At 35.1% G+C, this 17,487-nt stretch overlaps 1 protein-coding gene across 3 annotated transcripts in view; it reads right to left on the bottom strand.

The window, feature by feature from the left end:
- The window catches only part of KIDINS220 (kinase D interacting substrate 220), a 174,665-nt gene that overhangs the window by 107,952 nt on the left and 49,226 nt on the right, over positions 1–17,487 (bottom strand). For all 3 annotated transcript variants that reach the window (XM_027840312.1, XM_027840310.1, XM_027840309.1), the window contains exons 11-18: positions 17,089–17,187; positions 13,193–13,370; positions 12,431–12,595; positions 10,321–10,500; positions 9,345–9,510; positions 4,923–5,074; positions 4,438–4,727; positions 2,043–2,183 (exon numbers count right to left, since the gene is read on the bottom strand). In XM_027840312.1, coding sequence (XP_027696113.1) covers positions 2,043–2,183; positions 4,438–4,727; positions 4,923–5,074; positions 9,345–9,510; positions 10,321–10,500; positions 12,431–12,595; positions 13,193–13,370; positions 17,089–17,187 — 1,371 coding nt within the window. The remainder of the gene's footprint in view (positions 1–2,042; positions 2,184–4,437; positions 4,728–4,922; positions 5,075–9,344; positions 9,511–10,320; positions 10,501–12,430; positions 12,596–13,192; positions 13,371–17,088; positions 17,188–17,487) is intronic.

The raw sequence follows: 17,487 nt of genomic DNA on the forward strand, positions 1-17,487 counted from the left end.
TATATATATATATATATATATATATATATATATATATATATATATATGAATGAGAATAATTTTTGATAGTGGCTTGCTTTTCAAAAGAAACAGCTTCCTTAATATTGACCTTAGGTACTGGAGTAAATGTTTACCAAAGCTTCTTTATACAGATAACTCAAAGGAGCACTTTGAAAATACTAAATTACTCCCGCAATGACTGTTTAAGTTAGAAAATCATGAAAATAAGACAAGACCTGTTAGGGTTACTCAAACTATATCATGTCAAGAAGTTGATATTTTTTCTTGTTTCTATTAAGAGCTAAGCTTCTGGAGCACTAAGAGCAAAGTCCTGCTTTTTGCATTTTATTAAACAAAAAATATACACAGGAAAAAAGCTGTCATATTTCTACTTTGTCTAATTTATTTTCAAATCAATGTTGCAGTAACATTTTCCTCACAACACAGTAACTCTTCTCTATAGGGTTTTTTAATGGAAGCTAGACAGTTTAGGTAAAGCTGACGTTATATAGTTGCTTTTCATTTGAACATTCAAAGAGACAGAAACAGTGCTTCCTCCTTAATGTGCTAATAATTGTGACTAAATATGCTATTCTCCCAAAAGTATCATGACCTTTTTATTATCTATAGATCTTTGAAACTAATCACATAAAACTACTAAATCAACAAATGTCTTGAAATTTACACATGAAGCATGAATTATCTCTAATTTCAAAATTTCAAGTATTAATATACCAATTTTAAAAGTAACTCCCACAATAATTTAAACGATTCTTTAAATAATAAAGTTTTTTAACATCACATCTATCCACAGCCCAATCAATCTCAAAATACAACATTTAGTCATCATCTTGGTCATAGAGATTTCCAAGATGAGGTTTTATATTTTGTTACCACAGAAGAGAGTTATCAGAAAATTCATGATTTTCTTTGTTTGAGGTTAAGCCCTGTTGATAGAGATGTATCACTCCCAATATTCTTATTTTGCATCTTCCCTTCTGGAAGTGTATCTTTTCTGATTCACTATAAAAATCTTCAGTATAAACTGCTTTGGCTGAAAAAGTTTTAGCAGTAAGAGTTAACATAGTTTACTTTCCCTAAGTGTAACAGATAAGACCGGTACATTCTTTGTCAACTGATTGACTATTGATTACTTCTCTCCACTGTGATTCAAATTTCCTCAGGTGTTTTTTCTGGGTAGGGGAGGAGGGGGTAAGGGGTAGACTCCAGAGATTACCCACTTCTCCTCTCCCACTTTCCCATATACACATTGCTCTATGATTTGGTCCTTCCATTATTAATTTTATAGCCTTTCTCTCAACTAGACTGAGCACAGGCATCATCTTTATGGTGTTACAGTATCTTTATACTCATCTTTATGGTCTATGGTGTGGTGCCTTATGATACTGCTTAGAAGTATAACTAATGTGTCCTGCTGACAAACAGCACTTGGGGTTCTCCACTACCACCTCCAGTTCTGTCCAAAACCATCTGTGGTGACTGACAGAAACCCCTAGAGAAAGACCTTCACCATTTCTATCACACATCCTCATTAGACTTAAAATATAAGTTATAAGATTAGACAAGAACTTAGAGGCCATCTAGTCTAATAGTTTAATTTTACAGATAAGGGAACTGAAGCCCTAAAAGGTTAAATGATTGGTCCAAGGTCACAGAGTTAGTGAACAGCAAAGCGAAAATTCAAGTATGTCTCCTCTGACTCCAAATCCACTGCTCTTTATTATACTGCTTTTTCAGCTGTCATATCTTCTATAAGATCTGTTTTTGTAATGTTAAATATTTGAGCTTGATGCTTCCACCTAACAAATGCTATCTTTTATTACTACTGATAAATCAAAACCATGTAAAGAGCTGAAAATTACTCACAAAAACTATTAATAAAAAAGGAAACATAATACACCCTGTGGCATCTACTTAATGCAAAACTCCCAAATTTACTTCAATTAAAATAATATCAAATTCGGCCTCTATGGTCAATCACCAAGTACTCTTTCAATAAGTTAAAATGACTAAAAACATACTGTGTCTAGCATCTGTAGGACTTTGTCTTGCTCACAAGCATCCAGCCCATCAATGATGACCACTAGTCTCGTCTGATTCTGAGTGAAGCTGTCTATGGTTTTTGCCATTCTAGCCATCAATTCCACTTCACATTTCAGAACCTGTTCAAAAGAAAGCATTTAAGTTATAATGAAATATTTCATAAAAGAAAGCTGTTTTTTATTTTAATATTAATGCAAAATACTCCAGTAAAACAAATACAGACTCAAGAGTCTAGAAACCTAGCTTCAAATTCTGGTTTCATTCATGATATTACATTACTTTGATTAAGTTATTTAGAGGGTGGAGCCAAGATAGCAGAGTGGCATTTTTGCCTAGCTCTATCAACACATACACACACACTCCTCCACAATAACTTAGAAAACATGCCAGACTGACAGAAAGCCAAGAAAAAGTCACAGTGAGTCATTTTTCCAGCCCAGGGCAACTTAGGAAGGTAAACAAAAAAGTCTACAGATGCTAAGGTAGAAGCTGGTCAGGAGTACAGGGTGATGGTAGTGGCAGCAAGACAGGAGCAAGCACCAAGGCAGAATCCCAGGAGACTCCTCAACTAGTGGTGGGGGCAGGAGCCATCTGGCAGCTCTGTCACCCAATGTCTAGTTGTGGGTCACAGATCCAGGAATGCAGAACAATAGCTATTACCAAGCAAAAGGCCCTAGATGAATAATAAGCACAAATTCCAGAAACTGAGCTTGTGTGGCTCTGAGCCCAAGATCAAAGAAATGACTCAGTTCTAACTTTTAGACCAGAACAAAGACTACAATGGAAAAACCAGGGCAGGAGCTAAGATCAAAGGGCAGCCAGCAGCTCAGTCTCTCTGAAACTGCAGAACTTCACAACAGACTAACAGTGACTGAGTTCAGCCACAGTCTACTTAAACTCAACTATACAAAAGCCAACAAACCCAAATCTGGGTCAGGGACTTCCAGAATTCAGACAAGGAGGGCTAGGAAAAGACCTCTCCCTGGATCACATCACTTTAGAAGCACTAAAAACTTCAGGTTCCCCCAGATTGAGGTGTGAAAGTGACAAACTCAGATCAGATATCCCACATCCCCCCCAGAAATGAGCAAAGCCAACATTAACATAAAGTCCAAAGTCAAGAAGTAGGCTGGAAGAATGAGCAAACAAAAAAAAAAAAGAAGAAGAAGTTGACCATAGTTTCTGTGGTGACAGGGAAACTCAAGACAACATAGAAGGAAAAAATGACTTGAAGATATCCATAAGCAAAACCTCAAGGAAAAAAATGCAGACTGGACATAGGCTCTAAAAGAATACCTAGAAGAGTGAAAGAGCTAAAAAAAAAAAAGTGACGTAAAAAAATCAAATAAGAAAGGTAGAGGGAAAAATGGGAAAAGAAATGAGTTAACCAAGAAAGTTATGAAAAGAGAATCAATAGCTTGATAAAAGAGGTACAAAACCTTGCTGCAGAAAATAATGCCTTAAAAATTAGAATAGGCCAAATGGAATTTAATGACTCCATGAGATATCAAGAAATAACAAAACAAAGTAAAAGACTGAAAAAAAATAGAAGAAAAGATGAAATATCTGACAGGAAAACAACTGACCAGGAAAACAGATCAAAGAGAGATAATTTATACATCTTTAGTCTACCTGAAAGCTATGATCAAGGTACTTGGAATTAAAGAATTCACCACTGGAAGGAAGCTTAGAGACCATGATCCAGTGCTTTCATTTTACAAGTAAGAAAACTAAGGCTCAGGGAACCCAGGTCTCCAAACTAACAATTTTTTTTCTATTATGCCATTCTGCCTTGCCTCAGTTTCCTTGGGCAGAGCCAATATTTATTCCTTTTTTCTACTGTAAAAGAAATAAATACTATTTATGGAAAGCCCTGAAAAGCCCTCTGATATAGAATAGCATAAATAGAAAGACATACAGTAGGACACATATTCACCTATCACCAAGCATTTATGAAGCACTTACTAGATGCCAGGCACTGTGCTAGATGGTAAGGATACAATGACAAAAATGAAAACAGTTCCTGCCCTCAAGAAGCTCACATTTTATCAAAGAAGACAACATGAATTTACAAATACATACACAGTAAATCAAGAGGAAAGAACGAAACAAGCAGCTAAGGAAATCAGGAAAAGTTTCATGTAAACAGTGGCCATTAAAAGTGATCTGTGTAGAGAGAATAATTGATCTCAGTGGATGAGAGAAAGCTTTACAGTATATCCACAGTTAGGGAATGTACCTGAATTTAATTCCAAATGAAATTAAAACTAAAAATTTTAAAGGTCACAATGTTTTAAACACAGCTCAATGTTTATAATCCTAGAAAATCTATGAGCTAGAGTTTTTGTTGTAAATATTTCAATATTTAGTTACCTTCATGAAACCTTCACTTTTCAACTTGTGCAGTTTGGTGGCAGCATGATGGAGACGTTTACGCTGAGAATTTAGGATAGAGTCTAGTACTTTCCACCAAGTACGACAGTTTAAGATGAAGGCCAAACCAACAATAGATGCAATTGATATAAGAATAGCATTCACTGTCATATGTTTTTGGTCAACTCTAAATATAGCAAGGAGAGTGATTCCGGCAATAATACATCCCAAGACGAAAATGAAGATGACAAAAGATGGAAGGCAGCAAGTTTTCTTCCACTTTTTTTTTCCTGTAATACATAAAAAGAGTTTTGGCCATTATTTATGCTTCTAATGTCTAGATAACTTAATTCAATAGTCAAAGTACAATATAAAATTATTAGGATACAAGATAACATACTGTGAGGAATTTAAAATATATGTAAAAAGAAATAAATAAAACTATTACATTAAAATACAGAAACAGAGAAATATAAAAGTTCTACCCTGTGTATCTTCAGTCTTGAATACTCGAAAAAGTCTTGTGGCTAAGAAACCAAATTCTCTTTCACAAGCATCAGAAAGAGTTGCAATCATCTCAGCCAAGGAAGTTTCTCCACCCACACTAGAAAGTCTATTGTAATCTGTAAATAAAAACCTTTTTAAAAAAGAAAAATATATTTTGTCATTATTTGAATGAAATTCAGATTATAACAGTCTTATAAACCAGTTGAATTATTTCATTGTCCTTTAATCTTTTTTTCTAAATAGAAATATAAAGAAATCTTTACATTGTCAAACAGTCAAGGAACATGTATTAGGTCTGACAAATACTAATTTTTTAAAAATGTTTTTTATCCAATGAGAAGAAAAAGATCACAAAACATTCAATATGAAAGGGGGCCTTAGGGCCCATTTTGCCCAATTCCTTTATTTTGCTAAAAAGTGAGGCTCAGAGAGGTCATATGACTAACAAGTGAAGAGATGACAATTGCCATAGAATGCCTAGGAGGAGTAAAGCTAGATGGAAACAATCTTTTAATTAATGAAAGGGAGGGAAGAAATCACCTGCTTAGCACACCTCAATGGAAAATGATTACAGGAAGAGAACACAAAAACCAGAGTAGTCAAATTGTCTTAAATAGATATTATATATAAATATATAATACATAGATAAAAGATATGTATGTACATGCTTATACATTGTATAGGAACTATACCTTTGATTTCACTGGTCTAGGGAACTCTCAGGTGAGGAAACACCCTCTTTATAGCCTCAGTAGAGAGTTGCCCAGAGTATTGAGAGGTTATGGTTTGCTTAGGGTTATGTAGCCAGTAGGGCAGCTAACTGGCATGGTGGATAGAGTGCTGGGCCTGGAGTAAGACTCATCTTCCTGAGTTCAAATCTGGCCTCAGACACTTATTAACTGTATGACCCTGGGCGAGTCACTTCACCCTGTTTGCCTCAGTTTCCTCCTCTGTAAAATGAGCCAGAGAAGGAAATAGCAAACTATTCCAGTATCTTTGTCAAAGAAAACCCCAAACGGGGTCACAAACAGCTGGACACAACCAAACAATAAACAACACATAGCCAGCATGTATCAAAGGCAAGACTTGAACCAAGTTCTTCTTGGCTTCAAGGTCAGCTCTCTCTAGCCATTATCATAGATATTGTCAAAAATTGCAATCAATTTTTCTAAATTCCATAAACTGCAATTGTTGAATCTATATAATGCTTTAAACTTTGCAAAGAACTTTACATACATTTCTTATTTTATCCTCACAACAACCTTGTGAGGGAGGTACTACAAGTATCCCCATTTTATACATGAGGAAACCAGGGTTGAGGTTAGATATATACAGTGAAGCAGAATTAGTATAAGAGAGTAACTCCAACTACCAGGCACAGAAGGTAAGGATCAGAAATGGGACTTAAAACCAGATCTTCCCAATCACACATTAAGCACTCTTTTCATTATAAAGGAATAGAGTGTTTTGTGAAATACAAGAATCAAGGAGTGGGTAAAAGTAAGAACAAAACTGAGACTATGAAATGGATAATCAGATGGTAAAAAGATGCAGAAATATTATATGACCTATATACTATTACCAAAGTAATATTCCTTTAAAGAAATGCAGTTACGAGACTCCTTTACTCAAGCAACTCTGGGGGCTTTCTATCACCTCTAGGATCAAATATAAACTCCACGCTTAACTTTCAAAGTGCTAAAGAGCCTAGCCTTTCAACCTCACTGGACACTTCTCTTCCTTCCCATACTCAGTGATTTTACAATCCAGCCAAACTGCTTTTTGCTTTGATCCTCATACATGATACTCCACTGCCCATCACCAGGCCTTTGAACTGGCCATTCCAACACACCAGGAATGCACTCTTTCCTTACTTCTTTCTCAGAGTCACTCTCTTCCTTTAAGATGCATAAAAAAGTTTTTTTTGTTGTTGTTGTTCAGTTGTTTTAGTCCTGTCCGACTCTTCATGAACCCATCTGAAGTTTTCTTGGCAAAGATACTAGAGTGGCTTGCCATTTCCTTCTCCACCTCATTTATAGGTGAGGAAAGTGACTTCTTGCCCCGGGTTAAACAACTAGCAAATATCTGAGACCATATTTGAACTCAGGTCTTCCCGACTCCAGGCCCAGCACTCTGTCCACTGCAGGCACCTAGCCACCCATAAAAAAGGCTGATGTGGACCTTGTCAACAAACTGATTTTTTTTTAACTTTATACAATTAATAAATGCCTTTTTTTATATCACATCCATTCCTGGATATAGGCACCCCTCTCCCACCTCTGGAACTGAACCATACATTTCAACAAAGATAAACAGTTAAGCCAAAAATAAAAACTGATACAATGACTACGTCTGACAATGTATACAACATTCTGTCCCCATGATTCCATACCTCTATGCTTAGATAAAGAAGCTGTGCTTTACTAGTTGTTCTTCAGGACTAGATTGGTTATTATACTTACTTAGAGTTACTTTTATTTTTATTATTCTTTTCAGGTACATTATTATGGGAATTGTGTTTATTGTTCTTCTGGTTCTCTTTATTTTACTTTGCATCAGATCCAAACAAATATTCCAAAATTTCTCTGAATTCCTCACATTCATCCAGTAATCAATAAACATGTATTAAGCATCTATTAAATGCCAGGGACTGTGGTAAGTGCTGGGACACAAAGAAAGGCAAAAGACTCCTATTCTCAAGGAGTTCAAAGTCTAACGGAAGAGACAACATGCAGACAATTATGAGCAAGCTAGATAGCTGGCTAGATAGAGAGATAGGAAGAAAATCAGGTAGATCTATACACACACATACACAGTATAAATCGGATATAATCAATGGAGGGAAGGCACCAGAATTAAGACTGATCAGGAAAGAATTCCTGAAGAAAGTAGAATTTTAGTTGCGTCTTAAATCCAAGAGGCAGATAAATATTGGCAGAGAGAACATGCTGGGAACGGGGAGGAAATTCATTTCTTTTTTTTTTGTTGTTTTTTTTTTTTTGCTTTTTGGTGGGGCAATCGGGGTTAAGTGACTTGCCCAGAGTCACACAGCTAGTAAATATCAAGTGTCTGAGGCTGAATTTGAACTCAGGTCCTCCTGACTCCAAGGTCAGAGATATTCACTGCGCCACCTAGCTGCCCCTGAAATTCATTTCTTAATGCACAAGAATGTCCGATACATTCATGTTATAATTTGTTCTGTCATTCCACTAATTAACAGGCACCTACTTAGTTTTTGGTTGACACAGAGAAATGCTGTAAATGTTTTGTTATATATTGGAGGTTTATTTCTGTTTGTTTTTTTTCATTTCCTTATAGTATAAGATGAGGAATATGATCACTACATCAAAGGATATAAATAGTACAGTATCTTTTTTCACATAATTTCAAATTGATCAACATTATAATAAGCCCCAGTCCCATCTGTCTATTATCACTTCTCTACACAGCCCCTCTTACTCCCTCAGTTTCAGTGTATCCAAGAATCTGAGACTAGGTTTCCACCTGAAAAAGTAGGTGAATCTTTCTTCAGTTCTTTATGTAATCAAAGCGGAATGAGTTGTCTCTGCACAGTAGGCAGTGGCGGGAAGGGGCGGGGTGTGGAAGATGGGAGATGCATTCTGCATATTGATTATCTTCAAGCAAAGGCTAGGTAACCACGCGTTTGTCATCTTGCCATAAATATTCCAGGTTCGGCATGAGTTGGCCTGGATGGCCTCTGAAGTGCCCATGGCTCTAGTTTTATGGTAATGTGATCCTAAGTAGTCATCCTGCCAACTGGAGAAACCCATCCCGTCACCTCCTGAAGCCCCTCACTCTGCCTTCAGACAGCTCATGATAACAAATATGTTTTCCCTGACCTCAAGGCTGATTCGCCTTTTTGCAACTTTCCTCTATTGTTCTTTGATCTATGCTCTGAAGCCAAAAGGAACAAGTCTAATGGTTAAAAATTCATGGTAAATAATACTTTCAAACTGCAAAATAAATTTAAGAAAATAAAGAGAATTCTAAATAAAATTACTCATAATTTAGTTTCTGTTACAAGTCTAGCTGATTTTCTGAGAAGACTAAGGCTTCTTTGCTTCTGAGTTTCCATGTCTAAAATATGTATGTGAATATAATTATGAATATACATTCTTTATCAACTTCCTATTAAGTTAATTAGGAAATATCTGCAAACTAATAAAACATTAAATCTTTCATGGCAACAAATTATTAACAGATTTAGCTATTAAACCACCAAACTTTTGAAATTTTACGTTCCACAGAATTTTGTACATACTAAAAAGTTAACATAACCAGAAGAGAAATTTTTCCTTAATCCATTACATTTTTATTTTTGACTGAACACAGCATGGTATTTCCAAGAAAGAAATGAGAAACAAAATCATTCAGCTCACCTGACAGGTAAAGCTTTTGTAGTTTGCTCTGGCAATTCAGGGGGGTTTACAAACATCAGTTTAAGGAGGAGTTCCAAGTAGCCAATATGTCTTGCCAACCTAGTGCTTACCACCCAGGCCCAATTCCAACTTTCCCCTTCCCTTCGACCACCAAAGTAAATTACAGCTGAAATGTAAAAATAAACCCAATAAAATTGTTTTAGGTAATCAGTTTCACATTCCTTTCCCTAAGGAATAAAATTCAAGTAATCAGCTCTAATTCAATGACTCACAAGTGAATAATGTACTATGTTAGTTTTAAATTTAATGCCAACTTCCCCATACCAAATGCCATAATCCAGAGCCATCCAATTATACTACCCACCACCCACCTCTCACTGGTATACATTTAGGGTCTATAGGCTCATTTAATGCTAGCCTAAGGAAAACATAGTTAGAAAAACAAATCTGTGGTTCATATGGTAGTAGAATACACAAACTGTTCTTTTCTTGCAAACAAAGAACACCCAGATGAGGGATTAGGAATTATTTTTATCTCCCTTGTTACAGGAAAAACGCAATGATAGCCAGTGCTCCTTTATACTAAAGGAGCTATTCAATTCTGCAACTAGAAAAATATAATGACATAATTTTATTTAAATAAAGTCTAATGGAGGCACTATATAACTAAGAGGCTTTTTTATAACAATGCTTATGTCTGGTAAAAGAAATTTTATATAGATTTGGAAAGACACAAAAACCAATAAGAATGCAGCTTTTTTCCCCAAGCCAATTAGTGTGATAAAAAGAATTAGTAGGCAAGTGTATGTAATTTGTGGTTAAACTTTTCCACTCATACTATTATATTCATATATTATACTTCAAGCAATAGTATTTTTAACTTTCAATGAAAAAAATCAAAATGTCAATCCTATTAAGTAAAACAATGAAGTCTGACATTTTTCAATGTGTGAAAAGAATAAAAGCAAAGACTTACTAAAGAATATATACAGGAGTGCCAAGAAGCTTAATGCCACTGCTATTCCAAGTTTCAGGTCCACAGTAAACGCAAGCAATAAACCCAACCCTCCACAGAGCAACAGTGTAAGAAATACTATAAGCCATGAGAACTGGAAAAGAGGTTCAATTTGCTGTCCTGCAAAAGTTTTCATCTCATCTGAAAGAGAAATAGGATAAAACTCTTAATAGAAATGAGCAGATACAAAGTCATTTTGAAGTTCTAATGTTTTCAAAACATTTGTAAAACACCTTGAAAAAAAAGAATAAGAACATTTTAGTAATTTTTAATGTCTTATTCTACATAATTTTTTTCTTTTTTCAAGAAATTTACAACAAAACAACTTGCTTATAAAAACTCGTGGTGTGATAACTTTTTGAAAGTGCACCCTGAAAGCAGGTGCAAATCTACCAATTGGGTCAATTACTTCACTTTCCAATTTTTTGAGACTGATAGATTTCCCACTTCACCAATGTGCATACAATTCCACACAAGCATTTTTGCCTATTTCATAATCAAGTATGTCTCGATCTGTTTCAAAAGGAGATAAATGTGATCGAGATTGTCTGATCCACTTCTGGTTGCAGGGGTAATACATTATTTGTCACTTTTACCTGTCTAAGGAAGATGCCTGCTAAGCAAATCAAAGACATTTGGGCGCAATGAATGCTGAATACTTGTTAGTAAACTTATTTGACTTACTGAAGATGGATGATTAAATCTCAGTATTTCAGGATAATCTGATTGGTTCAGGCCATTGTGTGAGAGCTATGCATGACCCAAAAAACAGAGACTTAAGAGCAAATTGAAAAATTGGGGAAGGGGAATGGAAGGATAGGATGTACCTGTACAATTAGTTGCAAATGATCTCTCACTCACACATACAATTGCAAAGGGTTTCCCTGGCCATGGCAATGAGATATAGTGATGAGACCTCTTATCCAAGTGGTTGCAGAAGCCAATGGAGCCACATTATAAAATACCCTAAACAGAGGAGGGGATCTTGGATTCAGCTGTAAAGAGGCAGGGACCTGACCTCTCAGACTGAGGAATGGCATTTTGCTGTTGAGAGGGACTCTATGTCATCAGATGGTCAGAATTTCAGAATTCAAACCTTCTGCAGGAATGTCAAGAGTTCTTGAACTGCGATCACACATCTGGCTTTAGAGCTTGAGGATCAACAAAGGACTGAACCCTGATACAGAGAAGCAAAAATCCGGACTTTGCCATGTGCTACTACCATGAATTATTCTACTACTACAATCCAGATGCAAAAGAGGTTGCTTCTTTAAGAAACCTAGGTTCACTTCCTTCTGGAGCAAAGTTCAAATTCTTAGGACCACATAGCTACAGACCTTTATAGTTGGTTAGGGTGAAAAGCAAGGGCCACCAGAATGTTTGGATTGAAAAGAAAGGGTGACGTTATTACATCCCCAAATTAATTTCTCTCCTAAGGAAAGTACAACCCTTTCAGGTAGTCTTGTGAGGCTAAAGTTGGTATAGGTCCCCAGGGTGAAAGGAAACAACGGAAAGAGGAAAACCATTTTACTATTATAGGCCACCGTGAATCTTTTATGTGCTTTTACATTTTCTCTGAAGTGAAAAAAAGCTGTCTTGTGCCTACTATGCTTTGCTGCCTTGCATGGCTGCTGGAAAGCTAAGACCCTTTTAACTACACTAGTTGGTAAAGACCTAGACACCAGCTGTATTTTGAGGTTTCAAAATAAACTATAGACAGTGACAAAATAAGCCAAAGTCAGACAGTCACTTAACATTTATTAAGCACCTACTATTTGCCTGACACACAGCACTAAACACTGGGGATACAAGAAAAGCGCAAAAAAAAAAAAAAAAAAAAAAAAAAAGCAGTCCTTACTCTCAGGAGACACGATTCGAGGCCAGCCCCTAGAAACTGAACTTCGTCCAGGTAAGGGTAGGGCCACAACAGGGATTATATCACACTTTACAAAATCCTACATATAATTCTTTTCTTTAAAAATATTTTTAATGATAATCTAAAAACTTACTATATAAGAACTTCTTAGAAATGTACTCTTTAAATACATGAATATTAGTTCAATCACTTTACCTTCTAATTTCTTTAGCAAAAAAGATTTCCCACTTCCCCACTGGGCATACAATCCCACACAAATGGGGGGTTGCATGGTTGGTTCACTAAGAATATCAGCCAGAGCACTGCTATACAAATCATAACCAAGCATGTCTCCATCTGCGTCAGTAGGAGACAAGTGTCCTGTAAATTAAAAATACCACACAATTGTATTAAAAGATGATTTTACTTGTATCATTTCAAAGTAATAAGAAATATTATTACTTTTTTGATTCATATAATCAAGGAAAACAAAAAAAATTTACCTTTCAAATAAAAGGAAAAGATGATATAAACAGCCTTCAAAAAAATTAACAATTAAATCTAAATAAATGTGTGCCAAAATGAAACTAAATGGAAGGGCTATTAGAACCTTTATACCTAGATTTATTTTCTGGATCTATTAGAAATATTAATAAATTGTGTTTAAAGCTTCCTTAATATATTTAAAAGGTCACATGTGAACACTCACTTTATAATGTTCATCTTTTCCCATATTAAAACCCTGCATATTTGATATTTCACAGAATATCTATTTCAGATATGTGGCAATGTAAAAATAGTTCAGGAATTTCTGTTCCATAGACATAATACAGGTAGATAGATTAATGAAATCAATGAATGCATATAATCACACACACACAAATATTCCTTGAAATATTTGATTACTTTATGCTTTCATAAAGGAAACATATTTCATTAAAGAAAAATAAACTCACTCTGACATAAAACAATACTTACTGGCTCCAAATATTTGAGTTAAAATACTTTTCTGATGGCTACAGTCAATGTTGTATGGTGTCTCTCCTGCTTTGTTTGGCCTATAAAGCAGTCGTCCATCTTTTGGATTTCTTAAAAGAAGTTCTGCTAGCTTCCGGCTTCTGCCACGAATGGCAATATGGAGAGGAGTGTCTCCTTTCTATAAAATCATGACAAATATTTGGGTTTTCATATATTTATACACAATCAAACCTCACAAATTCAAACTAAGTGAGAAACAGTGTGAATTAGTTAAAAATATCATTATCTTTTTCATCCATACTTACTATTCTAAGTCACAATCTCCCAACCCCTAACTTTTCTTTCCTTTAATTTCATACCTATCTAGCACATCAGAACTTTTCCTGGTAACAATAAAGCAACAAAAACAGTAAAGAAAACCCAACTTGGGCCAAGTACACAGTCTGTGGGATTGAAGAGACTTTATCATTAATTTTCTTTTCTTTCCATTTACATTGTTTTAGCCGTTATGTATTTTGTCTCCTTGGGTCTATTTATATCATGCTGCATCAGTCAATATGTCTCCCTGTGTTTTTCTGAATTCCTCATATTCATTGTTTCTTATATTCCATTACACTGATATAAAACAATTTGTTTAACCTCTCACTAATCAAAAGACTCCACTTTCTTTCCAAGTCTTCACTACCACAACTAGTTGTGAATTCCTGGATAATTCTAACCTGGTCATAGTGAAATATTTTTGACTATGCTGTTGCAGTGTTTTCACTACGATTTCATTTAAAATTGTTGTATCAGTATCTATTAATAATGTTTTATATGTCTCTTTCTCTGCTTTGCCCTGCCTGGTTTAGGTATTAGGAACATATTGGTCTCATAAAAGGTATTTTGTTGAGTACTTTCTTGTCATTAAGAATAAGCTGGGTGTCATGGGAATTAATTTCTCTTTAAATATTTGGTTAGATCCTCTAAATCTGTCTACAACAGAATTTGCTTTTTTATTATTTCTTTTTTGGTGTACTTAATTTTATTTTCTGTGATTGTTATACTTCCTGTGCCAATTACCAGCTTGTCTCATTCTAATTCCATTTTTTCTCTAATTCCATTCCTGAGAAATCTAGCAATGATGTACCTAAGTGTGGAAAATATGTTAACTAAATCTACTATGGATTAATGTTATCTAATCTCAAAAAGGCTTCAATTGCTATTTGATCATCTCCTTTAAATTGTCTCCTAATTCAGTCACACATCAACTCTTTCAAACTTTTTCAGTATTTCTCAAATGAATGATTCTAACCCATATCCCTCCTCATCACCAGAGAAAGTCATCTCCTACATTACTGACACTATCTGGCAAAAGCTCTTTGTACCCTTCTTCCTATTCCATCTATCATCATGCCCTCCCCTAGCCATTTAAAAAATCTCTAATTTTATCTACTTTAATCTTTCCCTCCATTTTAAGAGAAAGATGTTTTCTTTCCATCTGTTCACTGGTTTCCATCTTTTCTAATTTTCTCCCAAACCTTGTTCCTTCAATTAATCCCTCTCTCTAGTCCAAGTTTTCATCTTACAAGTTTTCTTTCTTTCTCTACTGGCTCCTTTCCCTTTCCCTAAAAATATATTTATGTCTCTCCTATAATTTAAAAAAATTTTCCTTCCTTTCATTGACAGATTTCTCAAAAAACAGACCAAAAAGAACCAGAAATAATATCTAAAGAAGGGTTTTGTGGGCTGTTTGTTTGTTTGTTTGTTGGGCAGGAATTAGAGGGAGGGCAGGTAGTTACTATCAATCAACAAATATTTATTAAATGCCTACCATGTGCCAAGGACTACAATAAGCATTAGAAATACAAAGACAAAGAAGTATAAATAGCCCCATGCCCTCAGGGAGCTCACATTCTATCACGGAGGCTAGTCTATAATCTCTCAAAAAGGAGTCAGTGAAATAGCCAGAGAAGTAGGAAGGGAACCAGAAGAATACAATTCCAGGGAAGCTAATTTGCTGCAACAAACAGTAGAGGACAAAGGGTTGAGGAACCAGTATTTGACAACTGGGAAGTCCTCCCTATTTCTGCAATTAACATCTGAGTTTGAGAGGTCAAGTCTAGCCTACTGCAAACAGCCTCCCCATTGAATTCCATGTTTCCACAAAAAAGTATTGCTATGAATATTTTGGTATACACGGAACGTTTACTTTTTTCTTGACCTCCATGGGACATATGCCTAGTAGTGGGCATAGTTCCCAGACTCTATAGCCACCACTTTGATTACATTTGTCGTCCCCTCATAAAACCAATGTCTACCAAATAAATTCTAAATTCAATTCCTTAGTATTCAAGTTCCGCCACAATCCAGTACAAATCTACTTTCCCAGACTCATTTAATGCTACTTTCTGATATAGGTCCAATTCTTTAGTTCGATTTAGACTACTTTTACCATTTCTTTAACTTACACGGAGCTTTCATACCTTTCTCAAGTTGTCCATTTTGCCTGGAATGCATATGGCCATGCCCTGATCCATCTTTCCCTATCACAATCTAAACTAACCCATCCTCTAAGGCCAAGCTCAAATGCCTTCTCTGATTCTCCTAAACAAGAGTAACACCTCTGAATCTTTAAAATCTTAATCTGTACCACACATATATCACTAATTACATACTTCCTTCTACTACAGATATTGTTGCAACTATTTCTTCCTATTTTTAAGTCATTAAGAGTGAGGACCAACAATCAATCCATAACCCTTTATTAAGCACTTACTATATGCAAGGCACCATCTTAACAACTGAGAATACAAACAGGAAGAACAAAAAAAAATTCCTATTCTTAAAAAGTAGTTAAATACAAGGTAGTTTGGGAGGAAGGGCATTAGAAGTTGCAGAGGTCAGGAAAGGTATCTACATGCAGAAGATTGTGTTTAAATGCATCTTAAAGGAAGAAAGGTAATTTGAGGTGGAGGCAAGAAGTGACAAATAACACATTACAAAAGAGGTGAGTAAATATTTATTGAAAAAGCTAACATTCAGATGAACTGTTCAATTTATCAAGTATTTATCAAGTGCTTGCTATTTTCTCAGCATACAATTTTGTTGTCTAGTTGTTTTTCAGTTGTGTCTGACTCTTCATGACCCCTTTTGGGGTTTTCTTGGCAAAGATAATTAAGTAGTTTGCCATTTCCTTCTCCAGCTCATTTAACAAATAAAGAAATAGGCAAACAGGGGTCAGTGACTTGCCCAGGGTCACACAGCTGGTAAGTGTCTGTGGTCAACTTTGAACTCAGGAAGAAGAGTCTTCCTGATTCCAGGCCCAGCATTCTATCCACTCTGCCACGTAGCTGCCCCTCTCAAAATACAAAGTAACACACAGAATGTTACTTTATCAAAGTCCCTAGGGAATAACTTTAATCAAATTAATATATGACTTGTTCACAATCAAAACGTTCTTTAAGTGTTCTTTGATTGTAAGTAATTAAATGTAATACATATATCCTCCACTAACATACCACTTCAATGCCTTATCACAATTTGGAGATGGCCTCGGGTTCCTGAAGGCTATTCCTGTGGAACACAAACTCCACAGGTCTTACACTAAGTTGGAAAGGGCTCAATATTAGTCCAACAACGGACTATTACAACTAATATAAAAAGAAATTCAAACAGATTTTTATCACACTAGTTCCCTATTTTGACACAACATACTAAAACTAACTGAAAAGACAATACAATTTTGCAATCATACACATAACCACTCAAAGTATCCCTTCTCTCCACAAAAATACACCTTAACACTCATAAGCATAAATGGACAAAACTGGTCAAACTAAACATTGTGATCCAAAATATTACCTCTACATAGAAATTACTTGTATGAGTTTGTGGGGTTTTATCTCCTTTTTTACCTTATCTACAGCAGACACCTTAGCTCCTTTATCTAGCAGAAGTTCAACCACTTCAATATTTCTCATCTTCGTGGCCTTTATAAGTGGTGTTTCACCATCCTAAGGACAAAGATGTTTTTCATGTTTACTAAACCAAAAATTTTAACAACGGTATTTTTAAAAACAAATTACACTAAAGTGTTATGAACTTAAAGAATTTACAAATCCTAAAAAAAGGAGGTATATCTGATTAACAAAGTTCAGTTTAAAGATGGTCTCATGTTAAAAATTTGCCTTAAAATAAAAGTTTTTCTTTACCTAAGCCACATGAAATTAATTTTATATTCATTAATATTATAATTACTTATGTAATTATTATTGTAGTATATATTATTATACATTATAATGTTGTAATTATCA

The sequence above is a fragment of the Vombatus ursinus genome, unplaced genomic scaffold (assembly GCF_900497805.2).
Source record: "Vombatus ursinus unplaced genomic scaffold, bare-nosed wombat genome assembly UNPS02014841.1, whole genome shotgun sequence".
Lineage (NCBI taxonomy): Eukaryota > Metazoa > Chordata > Mammalia > Diprotodontia > Vombatidae > Vombatus > Vombatus ursinus.